Source organism: Anser anser (genome assembly GCF_964211835.1).
Source record: "Anser anser genome assembly, chromosome: 4".
Classification (NCBI taxonomy): Eukaryota; Metazoa; Chordata; class Aves; order Anseriformes; family Anatidae; genus Anser; species Anser anser.
Genome location: NC_139724.1, coordinates 17,826,560 through 17,845,093, shown reverse-complemented (window position 1 = coordinate 17,845,093; position 18,534 = coordinate 17,826,560). Strand labels below are relative to the sequence as shown.

The following is an 18,534-nucleotide window of genomic DNA, read 5'->3' as shown; positions in this document are numbered from 1 at the left end:
GATATCTAATTAGATTGCTTCACCTCTTAATTTTAACAGTAATATTTATCAAGTTTCACCATATACCACTTTAGGTTGAATATCTAATGCTAGACTGACCCTGTTGCTCTCTACAACTTCCTGAGGAGGGGAAGTGGCAATGTTGGTGTCAGACTCTGCTCCCCAGGAATCAATGACAGGACATGTGGCAACAGCCAAAAGCTGCACCAGGGGAAGTTCAGTCTGGACATCAGAAAACATTTATTTACTGTGAGGATGGTCAAACGCTGGAACAGGCTCCTTAGAGAGGTGCCTGAGAGAGATGCCCCCATGCCTGTCAGTGTTCAAGAGACATCTGGACAATGCCCTCATTAATATGCTTTAAGTTTTGGTTAACCTTGAAGTGGTGAGGCGGTTGGACATGATGATGTTTAAAGGTCCCTTCCAACCAAACTATTCTATTCTGTTCCATTCTAAAAGTGACCAATACAGTTAATATAAACCTAAACCAAATCAAAATCTCTCACCAATAAGTGAATACAGCCTAGTATTTTGAGATGCAAAAAAAAAAAAAAGGGTTAGAACCAAGTAAAATTTGCTGTACTGTTTTCTTAATCAATTCATTCTAGAGTAAGCCTATATTTTTCAGAGTTGCACAGATGAGTTATTAAAAAAAGCTACTGTGTTGCCCAGAACAATATTTTGTATAGCATTTTAGGTTTAGTTAACCTATTTGAAAAAGTACTGCTTACATGACATAGAAACTGAGCCAAATGAAGTCTTTACCAGGACAAACTGAGAACAAAGGAATCACTCCATGTTTAGAATATAAAATTTGAAAGTAGACACTGTACAAATAGGAATTTATTTCGCAATAACAAGTGCTTTGAATCCATGATTTATGACAGCAGCTATGGGAGTCACTTATTTAAATTTGTTGTTTAACACACTGGCAGATGCTTCCTAATTATTAGAATGCAGGAGTGAGAACATTTTTTTTTCAATGGATGTGTTATTAACATTAAACATCTTGTACTTTGGCAACTATCAAATTTGTAATGATGTATTTTATGAAGTTCTATTTTAGGATTGCAAGCATTAACTTAATATACCATAAAAGCCAGTAGCTAAAAAATTTATGTTATGACACAAAACCTCAGACCTATCTACTGTACTATGCCTAGCAAGTGTTCCAGGCTGCAATGAATATAAATCAAACATTGCTGTTTGGAAGACACGTTGCGTTTCAAGTTCTTTCCTTCATCTGTCTCCAAAAAAAAGCAAACAAACCTACAAATTGTTAAGGACCAAAAAGTTCCAGGACTACAAAAAACAAAAGTCTGAACAAAAGTTCAGAATGATCATTGCTTTCAAGTTTATATCAAAATATTTTAAATGTTAGCTTTACTAAAAGAGTCATAAAAAATAATACCTAGAAGAAAATCAATAGAATACAACGTCCATGTACTGGGAAAAAGAAACCTGGGATTTATTTAAGGTCAAATGAAAAATTCTCTCAGATGTAATAACTGCTTATTCATGTGAGACTTTGACAGTGGTACGCAAGGAAGTTAAAATAATTTTACAAGTATTAAATTGTGAAACTGCAGTCTCTTTTCAGCTCAGAAAGGAGAACATGAGCTTTGAATAAGTTACTTCTGGTATCTGTGAATGTGACTAAGCTTAATTATGTCTGAATTCATAGAACTACTCCCATTTTATATTTTATTTTCATGACACATTTAGTGATTTGAAACAAAAAAAAGAAAAAAGAAAGGGCCACCGTGGATAAATAAGCTTTTAAGGCAGAGGCCATAAAATGAATTTCATTAACAAAGTAGACTGAAATACAAAGTAGAGCACATCCACTACCTCATGATGATAAATGATTCTGCTTTCTCTGTTATAAGGTAGAAAGAAGAAATAACTTTCCTTTAGCTGATCACAGCTTTACAGAACTGAGAGCAAAGGCAGAGCTGACTATATCAAAAACATCAAATAGTTATCACAAAAATTTCAAAAGCCAAACTACCTCCATTGTGCACACACATCTGAATTATTGAAAATGCTGGAATTCAAATTTGTACAGATCGTAACTCTTTGTATTATCCACAAATTTGCAGTACTGATATAAAACAAGAAATTTTCTGAATCTATACTGAAGAACAAAAATCCATGTGACCTACGTAGCCTAGCACCCAGATTCTAACTTCACAATGTTAGAAAAACAAAACAAAAAAATAAACTACCTTAAATTACAGGTTAAAGAAAAAAATCAACAAGCCCAACCCCATAGCTGGGGGTATGTAAAATGATTAACATGTAAAATTATTAATGTCCTGAAATTTTCTCATAGCGTTTCTTATAGTTTCAACAGTTTCTTTAACTTCTTACTGCATTCTGTTGACTTTCCCTTCTTCAAAGGGGAAAGTACTAGTTTACTTTCTCTAATAGACAGTTATGTATATTGCTTTTTGTTTGTTTTTGTTGTTGTTAATTTGAGCTAAAGACCCAACAAATTTGAGAACTCACTGCTGAGTGATGGCAGGAAGGGTACATGACTGGCAGCTTATTTTACAGTGCTTTAACATGTTTACATTTCTATTGTATTGAACTTCTCAGGCCTCTGGTACCTCTGTTGAATTCTAGCATGTAAACTATGGACAAATGTTGAGAAGCTCCCCACTAAAATTTTGTTTTGCTGCAAGTTTTTCAGCAAATCTTACTGCAACTGCATAATTCTAATATGAGAGAAGATAAATTACTCAGGATTACACAAAACAATACATTAAGCATGCATAAACTAAATTCCCATTCACACAGATCTTTGAGGTTACAATTAAAGTGATGGTTAGATTTTCAAATTAGACTCTGTAGTAAGCCCTTAGTGGTTTGCAAATAAGTGCTATTAGTTTGGGCAAAGTTGTTGAAAAGCAAACCCTTAGATTGATCATTTTTAGAAGAGAATATTAATTTGCCCATTAAAAGGTAAAATACTGATGTCATCAACTGTATTAGGCTTACATGGCAAGGTTTTAGTAGTAGGAGGGAGGCTGCAAGGGTGGCCTCTGTGAGCAGAGCCCAGCAGCTGCCCCATGTCAGATCAGAGCTGGCTCCAGCTGGCTCCAAAGGGACCCGGCTGCTGGCCAGAGCTGAGCCAGGGATCGACACTGGTTGGGCCTCTGGGAGAACAGATTTAAGGAAGTGAAAAAATTGCTGCACAACAACAGCTGGGAGACAGGAGTGAGAAAATGTGAGAGAAGCAGCCCTGCAGACACCAAGGTCAGTGCAGCAGGAGGGCAGGAGGTGCTCCAGGCACGCAGCAGCAGTTCCCCTGTGGCCTGTGGAGAGGCCCCTGGTGGAGCAGGCTGTCCCTCTGCAGCCCATGGGTCCCACATGGAGCAGATCTCCACGCTCACAGAGGAGTCCACAGTGGTGCACAAGGATCTGACCTGAAGGAGGCTCTCTCTCCCATGGAGAGCCCCCACAGAAGCAGACTCCAGCTGGAAGATGCTGCCTGGAGCAGTTTACATTAATCTCCCTATGCCGAGTCTGTTTTGCCCATGATTGTAACTGGTGAGTGATCTCTGTCCTTATTTCAATCAATGAACCTTTTTTCATCATAGTTTCTCCCTCTGCTCTCTTGAGGAGGTAGAGTGAGAGGGCTGTGTGGTGGAGCTTAGTCACCCATCAGTGTGAAACCTTTATTTGCTAAGTTAAGTTTAGCCCCATTTGTACATTGTACATATATACACAACAATTTTTAAATATTTTTCCACTGATAATTTGAATAATTTTCCATTGATAATAGAAGAAAACCAATTAAAATTGAAGACTTTTACAAAACGTGTAGTATTTTATTAATACTTTCAGAGTGCTTGCAACTCTCTTATACTAAGCAAAAACTTTGCATTTAGATTTGTCCTGGAGGGAAATTTATTCACTAGCTGAGCCTGAATCAAGATCTGACAGGCTGAATAGTGCCCTCAACCTTCTGCATTTCTCTGAATTTAATTAATTCACTAATTTATTGCTGGCCAAGAAAAGCATATTCTGATGTGGTGTTTGTTGCTTTCTCTAAATGAATTTAAATGAACAAAAGGAACAAAACTCCAGCCAATAATTCCTAGAGTCTTCTGTGTTGAGTCAGTTTTCAAATCTCATCTATACTGGCAAGTTTTTCTTTAACTTAACACAAACGTGTAAATCTGAAGATCGTTTTTCCAGGCATCCCACCACTTCATCACAAAGGTTGTGCCCAGTGTTGGAGAAGCAGTTGTAGGCTTCAAAATGAATTTTGTCTGCTTTCACCTCTCTGGACTTTCAAGATTCCTCTCAGTTCCTATAAACTAATTAGTGATTCTTTTAACATTACAAGCAATTTCTCAAAGTATGTTTTTAAAAAAAAAGGAAAAAAGTTTTTGCTGCACACTTCTCTTTAGTTTACACACAGTGAGCAATGAATTCTAACGCTCTCGTTACAAAACCTCACAGTGACTCTGACCTTAGCAGTGTTTCAGTCCCATGCTACTTCTAAAAGAGCACAGAGGTCTCTTCTCTGTACAAAAAATAATTTGGATGAAATGCTGATTCAAAAGAAGTCAATAAGCATTTTGCTATTGATTTCAAGAGAGCCAATATTTCACCTTAATGGTTTATTGGACATAGAGTTTCAGAATATCAATATTTAGAAAGATATATAGCATGCAATAAGCCCCATAATTGCACAGAACAAACTATAAAGTAAAATCATTTACTCTATATTAAAGAATTTTAACCTAACATTTATTTCTATGTAACATCTAATTGAGCTTCAGAAGACTAAATAGAGTGCCACAAGAAAAAAGTACACCGAAGTCTTTCCACAACAAAGAATGGGTTCTACAAATAAGCTCAAGTAAGAAGTTCAGCAGGTGAACTGTCATCCATGTTTCTGGTGATTAGAAATGCCTCCAAAATTGACCTAGAGAGAGAACTTTTTACTGAATTAAAACTGTGACTAACAGTGCATGAAAAACGTCTGGTAGACACGTCATGATATGCTGACAATAATGTTCCAAATAGAGTCTGGTATCTCATCTTTAGCATTTGAATTTTCTCAGGTCTAGAGCTCGTTTCTCTGCTCCTTATCAGAATAATTTTTTTTTCCTCATGAGTGAAACACTCCTTGCTTACCAAAAAGGCAAGAGACGGGTAAAGCACTAATTTTTACTGTAATATCTATCTCAACAAGGAACTGTGATGGCTAGAAGCTAATGTACATCATGTATGTGCTCATTCTTCTCAAAGATTACAATCACACACCAAAGATTACAATCAAGATGAGAACAGTCACAATCCGTCAACTACTATCTCTGCTATTTCTCAACTTCTGCTACTAGGAGGTAAGTCTCTTCTCCTTGTTGAATCTAAGCATATCTTACTTGTCCTAAAACTCCTTCCAAGTATGAGGGAGCATAGCATCTGCCCTGATAAAGTACTCCAAAATATAAGTTACTTTCAATGCTAGGAAGTACATTTTTATATTTTTGTCTAATCAGCTTAAGAGCTCCATACAAGTGATCATCTTTTCTGTTTTTCTGTATCTCTCCAGTGACCTCTCAAAAGTTAACCTGAACAGCTGGCTGCATGCACTAGCAGCGCTACATAATGCTCTCTATCAGTCCACATCTCATTTTCCCTTCCTCCTTAAATCTAACTCCAAAAGGACATGGATTAAGATGTACACCATGTGAACGATGTGGGTATTCCAGTATGAAATTAAAGTAACTCCAGCATGACTATACAAAACTCTTCAACCTTGCAACACAACAATAAATAAAGCCACCTAGCTTTCTTTTAAATGACCAACTAGTTAAAATCTTCATTCTTGACTACACTTCTAGTATTTTCCACATTTCTTGAAATACACACGCTTGAATTATTTACAATTTTTATCCTTCTATCTTATTAAATGCTGTGGACAAAGACAAAAGTAACTTTGCCCTTAATAGTCTTCACATACTTCAAGACAGATGCTATTAACAACATTACATTTTAATATTTATGTTGAGGTTTGTGATCTAGAATGGTCCCTTTAAATCTCTCCCTGAGATACTGCCTCCCAAGTCATACTGGTTTTAGGCAGACTACCTTGAAATTACAATCTTGAACAGGTTTTATAGCTATAAATTTGTTCAATAGCTTTTTGCATACTTTAAGCTTTAAACGCCTGCAATAACCTACAGCAAGGAGTTCCATAGCTGGCTGTGTTATGCATAGAAATGTTTTATTTGAAAATGCCACCTTCAAATTTAGTTTGAATAAATTGAAGATTATTCCTTTGATGCTTTTCTCCATGTAATTATTTAATGGACCTCTTCTGAAGTTCTTCTGCACTGAACTCCGTCTACCATTACTCAACAGCTGGCAAGTCTTTAGCATTCCAAATAACTTAAGGCCAACAGCAAACTGTCATGCTTATAGAAAGGGATGAATAGCAAATAGCAAAGGTGCTAACATAAACCCCTGTGAGACACCACTGATTTTCTTTCACCTTGAAAATTGGTAATTTGCACTTTTTTTTTTTAAATTTATCCATGAGAAGAACTTATTAGACTTCATTCTGTAACTTAAAGGATAATGGAGTACTTGAACTCTTGGAAGCTTTGCCTGAACTCTCTACTCTTCTTGGAAGAACACGGCTGCGATATCTTAAATCTCCTCATCCTTTGTCCCCTGCTTTTGGAAGCATGCATTGCCTTTCAGTGTAAATTAAACAAAATTCCATTCTTAGCCTCAAAGTAAATTCAATATAAATGAAGTACTCACCACATATCTCTGCAGCATTGCATATGTTCTTCAAACTGCTTACAAAGATGACATGATATCTTTAAGAATTAAAGACCGTATCTATATTTTATAAAACATATCACAAGGAAAATTTAAAACTTACTTATCAAATGTAATTGCTAGCACAAAAGCTTTTTAGTGACCACAGAACAGACTCAAGAATGCTTTTTCCCCTCCTACACAACTTCCATTTAGCTTTTACTAGTTTTCAGGGAGGCCCAGCTCATCAAAAACAAGTAGTTACATACTTCCTAAAACTAGCTGACTGGAATTTCTTGTTGTTTTTGTCTGTAGTTCTTTGTTAGAGAGAGACCTGAATGGGACATGTCATTGTTTTACCCAAGAATGACTACATACTATACAACCTAGAGCTATGAGAACACTCATTGTGTTGCTTCCAGTTAAAAAAAGACACTGATATACGACATATTTTGCAATGTTAGCTAGAAACAGTGGCTAGAGCCAGTCTAATCCATGGCACCAAATTTCGTGCCCTACTTTCAGAAAACACTGATTAGAATCACTGGAAAAGAACAATTCAGGAGGGAGGTCATTCCAGATATTTCAGTATATTTCAGCTCGTCCTAACAGTAATTCAAGATTCATGACACAGGTCCCCTGATCTTAATCTACGGCATGTCCTTCAGAAAAGGTAAACCAAGCTGGTTAACAAAACCTAAGAACAACTTCAAATATGGATGCCAATTATTTAAATATTGTAAAGATATAACAATTTTATTTTTTAAAAGTTAGACTGATATAAATACTACACGTAAAGCTGGTTTGTTGCAGCATTTTGCGTAAAGTTTCATTACTTCTCTATATGTCTGGAACTTTTAAGAGAGTCTGTAGAGCACACTTTGCAAAAGATTTATCTTCTACAGTGAAAAAGCTACAGTGAAAGTGAGCTACTGCTGCCTGGATTACACTCCGGTAGTTGACTGTTATTGGACACTTTCTCGAAGATTGAACATTACCATCATATAAACTAAAGAGTAAGAAGAAAAGTTGGATATTAAGTAAAATGTTTTACACCATTGTTGCCTCCGCATTTTCATTTGTTTGAATTGTTTCTTTACTTCCTTTTCGCATTTTGAACCTTTTTAAAACTATAAAAGATACTGGAATTCAACCTGCTAAGGTATGCAGAGCAATATGAAAGTATATATTTGCTAATAATACTGTTATATATATATATATATTCATTTTTATCTTTTTAATTCAATGAATTACTCTATCGGCAATAAGATAATTGAGAAAACAGTTCTCTACTGCTTCAGCCATGTTTGTTTTCCTTAAGATAGGTAGATTGGGAGGAGAAGACAGTAGAGAACAAAACAGAAATGAGAAAAAAATTTAGTCCTCATTCTGTAAGATGAGCACTATAGCCTGACCTGTCATGTATTATAAAATATATATTATCAGTTATGTAGCTTGCTAAAATTTCTGACACTGATATTTTCCACTGGCAGAGTTCTTATACCCAATATCCAAAGTTAATCAAAAGGCCCCTGTATGAACTCATCTGGAGTCTTACTGTTAAAAACAATGTGTGTATTACCAGAATCTTGAGTGATATTAACAGGGAAACAGTCAACTTTACAATATATGGGACACAACACAAAATGAAATCTATGTTCAATAACAATTAGTTCCAATAGTTATAGAATATGGAATATTTTTTGATACTAAAAAAATAACCTAGCTTTCAGTTGAGCCACAGTTGTGCCTACATAAAATTCTCTAGGCACTTAGCATATTTGATGATTATTGGAATTTAATTTATGCCGACGTATTAGGGAATGTTTTCATACATCTGATATATTGGAGATTGCTAGTGAAGCCCTACGCACTGATACGATTGTCAATCTTTATTTGTTAACCTGTACGTTAGAAGATCAGGAATGAGAATTTCACTCATGTAAAACAAATATTATTTCAGAATACCTAGATGCAGTAAAAGACTACCTAAGACTAACTAAATCTAGTAGTGAACATACAATTCTCATAGAAAAGATCTTGAATTATTTGACATATTCCTAACAATGTCCAACAATTCAAAGCAAATTAAAAGAAAACCAGTGCTAGTGGGCAGAGAGTTGTAAAGGTTAAGCCCTCAATTAATTTCAGTGTAAATATTAACAAGTTTGAAGTAAACCAAATGTAAAAGCTTAAGTGTCGTCGTCTTTACATGCAAAATTTGCACAATACTTTTACATGCATTGACATTGTGTGCATTAGCTAGCCCACAGTATAAAAAAATCAGTATTTATACGAAATAAAGCCAAGTATATAAATATTATACATATATATATACACATTATATAAAACAAGCCAAGTAACAAGTAACTACAGTTCAAACCAACTTATACAGTTAGTAGTAAATATAATGGGTTTGCATGCATTACCAGAAAAAGCATAAAACTCCTAGTACAACCATCATAAATAAGCTTGTAATGGTATTTGTACATTATGTAGGGGGCTGGCATTTATTCTGTGCGTTTATATTCCAGTGCTAGACTCTGAAGTTCCATCTGGCTGATGATTCCACACATATACCAGGAAAAAATACAGATTTTAATGTCAATAAAAAAAAGGGGGGGGGGGGAGGGGCATGGCTATAAATGTGTTTGAAAATATTTTTTTTCCAGAAAATATTCATAAAAATATGAGAGAGATCAAAGTGGAACTTCATCCTGTATAAGGACTGAGAGAAACATTCAGAATTTAGTTTAAAGTCTGACATATTTATCATTATACTAATATCTAAACTATATTAAAAACTGCATTTCAGTACATGCAATGAGAAATTGGCTACACTATAAAAACACTGATAATAGTGTTATCTCTTCTGTTCCAGCGAATATAACCTCAAAAAGGGAGCTTACTCTATTGACAATTCAAAGTCTTCTCGAGTATTCACATTATGACTCTGACACTTGCATGACTGATAAGAGACAAAGTCATAAAAAGTTTGAAGGTTATAGTCTTTTGTCTCCCTTGAAACTAGTATTTTTTTAATACTATCTAGCAATCCTTTTCTGACAAACTTGGTTAAGAAACATTATTTTAAAAGATATTAAAATGCAATTTCTGTATGTTTGGAAGAGTCCTATTCCTTTTTTTTTTTTTTTGCTGGCCAGATAAAAAAAATCATCAGGAATAATAGCACTGTCCTTCTTTAAAATGAAACAAGGGATTTTAAAATTAGGAAAAATTATATATATATATATTATATAAACTGAAGTAATTCTTAGTTCTGTTAAAAGATTGAGCTTTTGTTTATGTCTATGAAAGAATTTTTATTCCTCAGAGTAATAAATTTCATCCTTTTATAGCTTGGTGTTTATGTGGTTTGTTATGTTGCAAAACTTCTACAGAAGCAGCTTGGATGTTGTTAGATTCTTTCCTGCTCAAGGGATGGGGAACACTACATGTCTGATCATGGGATTTGGCAGTTAGCCCTCCAACAGCAATTGTGAAGGTAAAGCTGATGAAGGCAAAAAACAAAACAAAAAAAAGGCAGCAGAGAACAAAGTATTAATGTCTGCATCACAACTTGGGGGATGCAGAAGAGCGGTATTTGGTCTTTCTTTTTCCATCTCTCTAAGAGAAGCCTAAAATAGAAGCTGACTGTAGTAGCTACTATAGATAAAAGTAGACATGATCCAAAGCTCTATCTAGTGTCTTTCATATATATGTACAGAAAGGGAGAGCAGCAGGAAACAGATAAGCATACATTTGAAGATCTATTACCAGAACATATCCAGTAAAACATGACACACCTTGTCCTAGGAACAGGTATATCAGATACGAATCTGTGGTTCAGTTATGGTCATGGAATCAGAACCTCCCACTAACATCACCCTTCACATCAGAACAGAGTTCAGAAGTTCAGCATTTGACTGGAAGAATACCACTGCTACTGATGCAAAGATGCTTATGTTGAGCTGCTGAAGACTCCCAGGCTATGCTTGTATTAGCGATTAGTGCCTATTGATTCCCAGAATTCACTACCCACACTACACATTTCAAGGGTTTTTACTTCACAGTAGTTCCTCTCTAGTCCTATGGACCGAACAAACCAGGAGCAACTGGAAGCATACTGGGTGAACTTCTGGAGTTCACTATTTGTCTTCACTTCATTCAAAAGGAACACAGTCAATGTGCCCAATGTAATGTGAACCAAAGCATACAAGGTGGGAATGAATGTGACATAGGTTTCAAAAGAGTGTTCCTTATCTGAACTAAGTACCGATGCAGGTGAACTCACAGAAAAATGGAAATGAGAAAGTGATAAGCTGAGCTTCAGTGGAACATTTCAGGCCCTGGAGGAGAACAAGGTCAACAGATAACTCAGGCTACCTGCATGGTGGAAGATATTGCAAAGCTGAACTGAAAGGGATTCGGAAAAAAGAACTTCTCATGGTAGATGGGAGACTAATTTTCTAGATAGAAATTGAAACAGATACTACTAACAGCAGACTTCAGTGATCTGTATGTGACAGCTAGCAGATTCTATCTTCAATTACTGGTTCAACAAGAAGCAATGCTATTTTAAGCACAGTTTTCATAGAAAAAAGGCACTGTAAAGACACAGGAAGTATAAAATAAGTTCACAGAAAATGTTACAAGTTAATTCAGTAAATTAGACTAAAAGATGAACAGTAAAATTTAAAACTTTCCATTTAAGATTTTCCATTTAAAAAGATTTAAACTGAAATAAAAATTTAATGAGGGTAGTCATCTAGACTAGAAAAATTGGTGAATTGAATTTGAGTCATAAGCTAATAGTTAAAGTTATCTTGAATCTGTATCCGACACATCTTTAAAAAAAAGTGGCCTTTCAGGGAAGGATTCCAGACCTAGCTAATTAATAAACCCAAATGGAATAACAATGAACAACCAGAGCTTAGAGAGTTGAAAGAGACTGACTAGTAGCAAGTACATTTCCCTCTTAAAAAGTCAGGAAGCTTAGAGATAAAATGAAAGTTGTCAGTAGGTAAGCTGAGGTGACCCTGCAAATGAAATGAAAACAGATAGCTCATATGTCAGCCATTAAAAGAAGAGAACAAGCAAAGAGGTTAATATGCAGTAAAGGATGGTAGCGACCTATTTTCTGAATCCTGTTTTCAGCAATGCTGAGATGAACATAAGGGAGACAAGGGTTCAGAGATGCCAGAATGCATCTATACCACATCAAAAGTTGAATAAAAATTCAAAGAGACACATTCCAAAAGTAGCACATCAATCTTAACACTTAATAGTGATTTTAATTTTTATGTATTTATTCTAACCAAGTCTATCAGAGTATGCTAGTGTACATTTATAGAATAGCATACATGGAAAGTATATGGATTCTAGAAACAAAGAAGTTAGATTTCATTAACATGAAATGCTTTGGGATAAGTTTTGATATAGAGAACAATTAAACATATAAAGGAACATGAAAAATGAGATGAAGTAAAGCATATTTATTCCAAAGAGATGGATACCAGATTTAGCAGGCACAGTATCTTCCATTAGGCATTAATTCTCTTGACAAAGAAAATGTGGTATTTATCTGGACTTAGGTAATTCATTCTGTTACATGTAAAGCTGAAGAAAAATGGGTTTGGAACAAACATTATAGAAGGCTGAATAACCGGCTCAACTGGAGACATAATGGGCTGTTAAAAAACACTTAAAAGAAGCCTGGATTTTGGGACTAATTTATTAAGTATCAAGTTGATGATAAGCACAAAAGTAAGGACTAATGAATTCAGATGATGCCAGGAAGAACAGATTAAAAGACAAAAAAACCACACACACTACATTACATGGGAAGAAATGAAGATTATCTTGCTTGGAAAGTCAGAAGAATTTCCACAAATTATGTTCTCACTACCTTAAAAAAAATCTCAATTGGAAAGAAGTACACACTAATGAATCATATTCAGGCTGTGCTTATATAGTATGATCTGCCTATTAAAAAATTAAGTTAGATTTGGGGTACAAAGTACTGCCCCTGCAATATGTTAATATAATACTCATCACCTCTACTCAGGATCTCTCTAGCACGGGCAGAAAGCAAGCCAAAAGAACACAATAGTCTTCTAGATGAAAGAAGAGTGAAAGAGCTTGGTTCAGGCCTTAGCAAACCAAGGCTTCAGTAAATTAAGCTTCCCCATATTTTAGTAAGGAAAACAGGAAATAAAACAAAAAGGAGGAAAAAAGCCAGGACACTCACAAGTTGAAATCTGTGTACGGTTTTTGTTTTTCCAGATATTCAAGATTTGCAAAGTGTTTTTGTAGGCCTGGACTTAACATGGTGTTTTTAAGGGATGAGAGCAATAGAGTGGAAAGACTAGTGCAGCAGACATACTATAGTCCCTCTGTGAGCACTACAAAAAGTGGCATATATATTCATGTCATGTCCCTGCAGTTTTGTATTTTCCAGAGAGAATTAACAATAATGCAAGTGATCAATTATTAAGATATGAGATGACTAGTGGTTTGAATTTAATTCAATTTGGTTCTTAAATCAATTCTTAAAATCCATTCTTAAACTGTGTGGCTGCTCCAATGCTTGCATTATTTCCACTTACTGTAGCATATGTATAGTTAAAGGCACATTCAGAAGGTCAGGTACCTAACATTGACAAAACTCTCCATTTTTTTAGTGCCACACAAAATGGCTGTGAATAGTAATATGTCCAAATGTTTCTGCACATTTACAAAGCTCAGTTTTAAAACTGTTTTTACATACAGAGCATTTTAATGGCAGTTTCCCTACTTGTGTTCTAGAGACCATCTTAAGTGACAGCACTGGACAAGATGAGATTGTGTTTATTCATTCATTATACCATTTATTGAAGTGTTCTTTGTTTATAGACAGATAAAACAAAAATAATTGTAAAACATTTTCAGCTTGGTTCTATAACTCTGGTATTTAGCCCAGAGAAGACTACAGAACCATTCCTTCTTTGATCTGACAGGGATTACTTAGCCGGAAGTACAAAAATATGAATAAACGAAAGGCAAAAGAGTATTTTTGCTTGGAATCTTTTCCAGAACAGTGATGATAAAAAATAATAATGATAATAATCAGAGATCAAAGGCTCCTTTCATTCCATTAACCCATATTAACAGTGTGAAGGACTGGTAAATCCAGATAGTTTCCATCTTTTAAATAATAATGCTATTTTCTCTTCATTTAGAGGATCCTACTATACCAAGTGACCTCAGGATCTGGAAGTTATTTCATATCTTGTTTGTTGCTCAGAAACTAGATTTGCAAGACTTTCAGTAAAAACTCTAAGTTGCATTGTGCTTAAAGTTAAAGCACTCCAGCTTCTAAAAGCTTTTAAATAAATATTAATGATAGACATTCAAGGAGAGGAATGGTGCAAAGCGCCTCCTCATTTCAGTACAGACATATGCAAAAGAACTGCAGTCTATTTCTAATAAACGTTAAAGTTTAATTCTGTAAGCACTGAATACTATGAAAATGTGATGTACACTAAGCCTGCTCTCCTACTCACTTCTGTATATCATATTAGATTGATGCAAGATGCTTTCAAAACACTTAACGAGCAGATCCATCTCAGCTGTGCTATTCAGATGAACAACCCTGCTAGGTAAGGCTGTAAGACCAGCTTTTCCAACCCATGCACGTTTCAGTTCTGTAATCTTTTTAAGTGGAGGGCAGGAGCTTCCTTGACTCAAGAATAGTGCAAAACAAAAATAATTCCTTATGTAAAGCTCATGTAAAGCCCATTCCTTTCATGAACTTGTTTCTAATCAATGAAGACAGAGTTTGAAACCTGACCAGCAAACAGGATAAAAATTACATTCTCTCTGTCTCCTTCCCTCCAAAGAAGATGGTTGGAGGAGCTGGAAGATGTTCACAGTCCAGCATTTTTTTTCATAGACAGCTTACCATATATATACCCACACTAAGAAAATAAATTTATAATGCCTGCTTCTACATATAAGCACTAATATAACAGCTATGTAAATTATTCTTGTGAACAAAATCCAATTGAATTAATATAAAAATAATTAAGTAACTTGAACTTTTCATCTGGCTCCTAATTTATAAGACTACAGTTCACAAATTAAGTATATTCTAGTGAATTCTGGGTGTTTAGGTTGAATTTTTCACAAAATTCACAGAACAGAGGAAAACTTTAACAACACGTGCATGGTATTTCTCACATCATAAGCATTTCAGATTCGGTATGTGTTTCTAACAACTTTTAATTGTATTTAAGATATATTACAGTAAGGAGAAATGAGAAAATGAAAGTATATACATATAAAGTACTTTTATAATTACAAACATTGTAATAACAATTCCAAATAACGAATAGTAGATAAACTGTATATACTTAGAAATGTAAAAATCAGGAAAAGAGGTCCTTCATTTATTTAAAGATTCTCATTGTTTAGTCTAAGGCTAGACAAAATTTCACTTCTGCGATTGAAGCACTTCCATGGAAAAATAAATCTTAAGTTATGTTCTCTGGATATGATCTTCAAGGGTGCTCTAACAGGTCTAACTTCATTGAAATCAGAGATAATTTCACCAATGAATTGGAAAAAAAACACACTATTTATCCCGGTAGTCAACCTTTATAAAAAAGAACCAGAGCACCTACTCCTACATTCTGCATATATATATAAACTTTTGAAGTACCAGTTTATTCCACTTCAATTTTAGCACAGGAATAAGTTTTGCCTATCTGAGCACATTATCTGAAGGCAAAACTGGTTTCCCAGCTACCTGGGTTCAGACTGTTGAAATCTTATGTAAGTATACTGCTAGGCAGAGGGGAAAAAAACACACTTCTATATCTCAAAAGGAAAAGTAGAAAGAATAGCAGTAGTAGTATCATTAACCTTGTCAATATTCATAATGCTTCAAAAGAACATATAAGGAAAACTTTGAAAAGAGATTTCTCTCCCTTGCTGTATGATCTACAAGATCTGAATGTCAACATATGTTAATAAAAAAGTATAATAAGTGATTCAAAGAAAAGAAAAATAAAAACATAGATAACTTGCCTTTTAATGTCCAGGAACTCAGAAATATTTGCTATCTAAAAGACATGATTGTATAGTACAATCCTACTGCTTATTAGAGGCTCAGAAGAACATTCAGCATATAGAATAAAACTTTTTAGTTTACCTTTTAATTTTATCTTTATGTCTTCTTCTATTGTGTATTCCTTCAGGAACAGTCAGTACACATAGAAGATTAGCCAAAGAAAGGAATTAATGTTGACACAAAAGCTAAACAAAAAAATGAGAATAACTTGTTTCCTTGAAAACATATAAAAAGCATTTTATATTTATCAAAATATAAAATAGCAAATTACTGTTGCCTTGCAGATAAAGTATCCAAAGTTCTTTGCATTCAACAATTCAACCACCATAAAGGAGAATAAATATAAAATAAAAACAATAAAAATGTATCTCTCCGAGGCAAAGATTATGGGTGAATTAGTCCCGGAAAGGCTGTCTGAATTTTGCTGCTTCATTTACAGCATTACACATTCAAATGCCTGTTTCTTCTCTTGGCATTGTTCATAAGCAGGTAAGAGAAATCTAATACTGTTACATTGAAATGACAGCATTAGAGTTTACTGGCAAAACTATATGGAGAGCAAGTACTCTCCAACTGAAAAATATACAAGATCTGTAAGTCTAAAAGGCCCTGCAGAACAGAATATATTTTGATACTTGATTAGTAATTAACAAAGTGATTCCCAACCTGTGTTACAAGTTATCTTTAGGGAGGAAATACAAAAGATTTGCAAAATAATCCATCTGAAGTAGTAAAACACAGCTGTACTAAGATGCAAAGAAAAAACTCTGTATGTCAGGTATAACATTTTCTCATTTTCAGTATGAGTATTGCAGAGATATAATGCTGCTGCCACTTAAGCAAAGGCATGCTTTCAGGAGCTCTGAAAAGGTGTACCCCTTGGCTAAGTTTAACTGTACTAAAGTCAATGGTAAACTCTACTAACAATTCAGCTATACCAGTATTTACTGAACAGAAGGATAAAATTTACTTTAACTGTTCCTGAAGTAAAACCAATATATATATATGAACATATATATGTTCCTGTATATATATGTGTGTGTGTGTGTGTGTGTATATACATACAGGAACATATATATATGAACTATAAATATAAAGATTAAATTAAAAAGTAAAAAAAATAGCAGAATTACGTGGATGGTAAAACACTGCAACAGATTGCCTGGAGAAGTTGTGGAATTTCTAACCATGATGACATTAAAAATTTGCTTTGACTAAGTCCTGAGAAACCTGACCAGCTTTGAGGTGGCCTACATGCTCTTCAGAGGTATGTTTCAATCAAAATTATTCAGTTAGACAAGGCCTTTAAACATATATACAACCAGTAAAGTCCAAGAAGAAAAAATAGATTCCTACTTGACACTCAACCTGGATTTACCAAAACTGCTCTTGTCCCTGCAAGCAACAGCAAAGCACAAACATGCTTTTCCTTGCATCATTCTTTTTTTTGTGTGTGTTTTTAAGAAAACTTAGCTTTTCTGTATTTCATTATCATTCTGTCTTCCTATCTTCAGATACTTCACAACTTCACACAGCTGAGGTTTTTCTGACTTCTGATATAAAAAGAGCTATTCTGTATAATATGGTTCTTTTTCCAAATGAAACTGAATTTAGTCTAAGAAGCCCATTCACACACAGTCAAAATATGTGTGTAGGGGGGGACAGAGGCATAGGGAGAAGGAGTGTTTGTTATTTTAAAGTGGTACTGATCAATTAAAATTGGATTTTTTTTGTTACAAGTAGCAATTAAAATCTGGCTTTTTTTTTTTTTTAAATTCGATTTTATCATGACAGACTACTTGCTGCCTGCTTACCTGCCCAAAATCTGCTTTTATTTGATGGGAATGTGTTCCATCTTTACTGAGCCAAGAATACAGTACTGCAATAGAATGATATTCTCTAAACTTTTATAGCATATATGCTTCAAGAATTGATAAATTTAGTAATTTAGAGGTTCTTTCATCCAAAAAACTCTTCTGTCTCACCTTTTCTTCCCATAATAAAAATGGCTACAAAATATTGGGTGAGAGTTCCCTTTTCTGATCTCATGGCAGAAACATTTGTTATACAGAAAGTTATTGAAATGTCAGCTATGACTTGTCTTGCAATCTCAGGCATTAGGACAGATATCTTATACAGGTTAATAGTTTTCCCAACACTAATTTAACAAATGAGCAACATCGTATCTAATGTGTTGATCTGCTAATAGAACTATTTAATAAGATCATTTGTTTTACATTAGTTCAACCAACTCCTTACACTGCCAATTGTTTTTTTTTTTGACTAAATCAAGATAGAAGTTTAAATTACAGGCTTGATAAATCCTTTACTAGTTGCAGCTTCTAAGTAAACTCAAAGTTTTGATGATCACAGAAAAGCCATTTCATTAAGTACACTCATAATGTAATCTACTTCTCACTTCTACCAAGTATATTAATGTAAACAATGTAAATAATTGGTTATTCCAATAGAAAATAAGTACTTTCAACAGTACAATGTTTGTGATTATTGTTGACAGATGCATCAAAACATCACTGGGGGGCAAGTGAGATCAATCTGGATATCTTACGTTTGACACTGATACAACAACCGGTATGAACTTTTTTTTCTTAATTTAAAAGCCAAGACAAATA

General features: G+C 34.4%; 1 protein-coding gene across 4 annotated transcripts in view; it reads right to left on the bottom strand.

Moving 5' to 3' along the window:
* The window catches only part of TUSC3 (tumor suppressor candidate 3), a 124,310-nt gene that overhangs the window by 39,023 nt on the left and 66,753 nt on the right, over window positions 1-18,534 (bottom strand). Inside the window, exon 7 of one of the 4 annotated variants that reach the window (XM_083834597.1) lies at window positions 15,988-16,086. The exons of the other annotated variants lie outside the window; for them this stretch is intronic. Within the exon in view, the coding sequence (XP_083690723.1) occupies window positions 16,069-16,086 (18 nt within the window). The 3' untranslated portion in view covers window positions 15,988-16,068. Of the gene's footprint in view, window positions 1-15,987; window positions 16,087-18,534 lie in introns of those variants that run through there. 4 annotated transcript variants of the gene reach the window in all.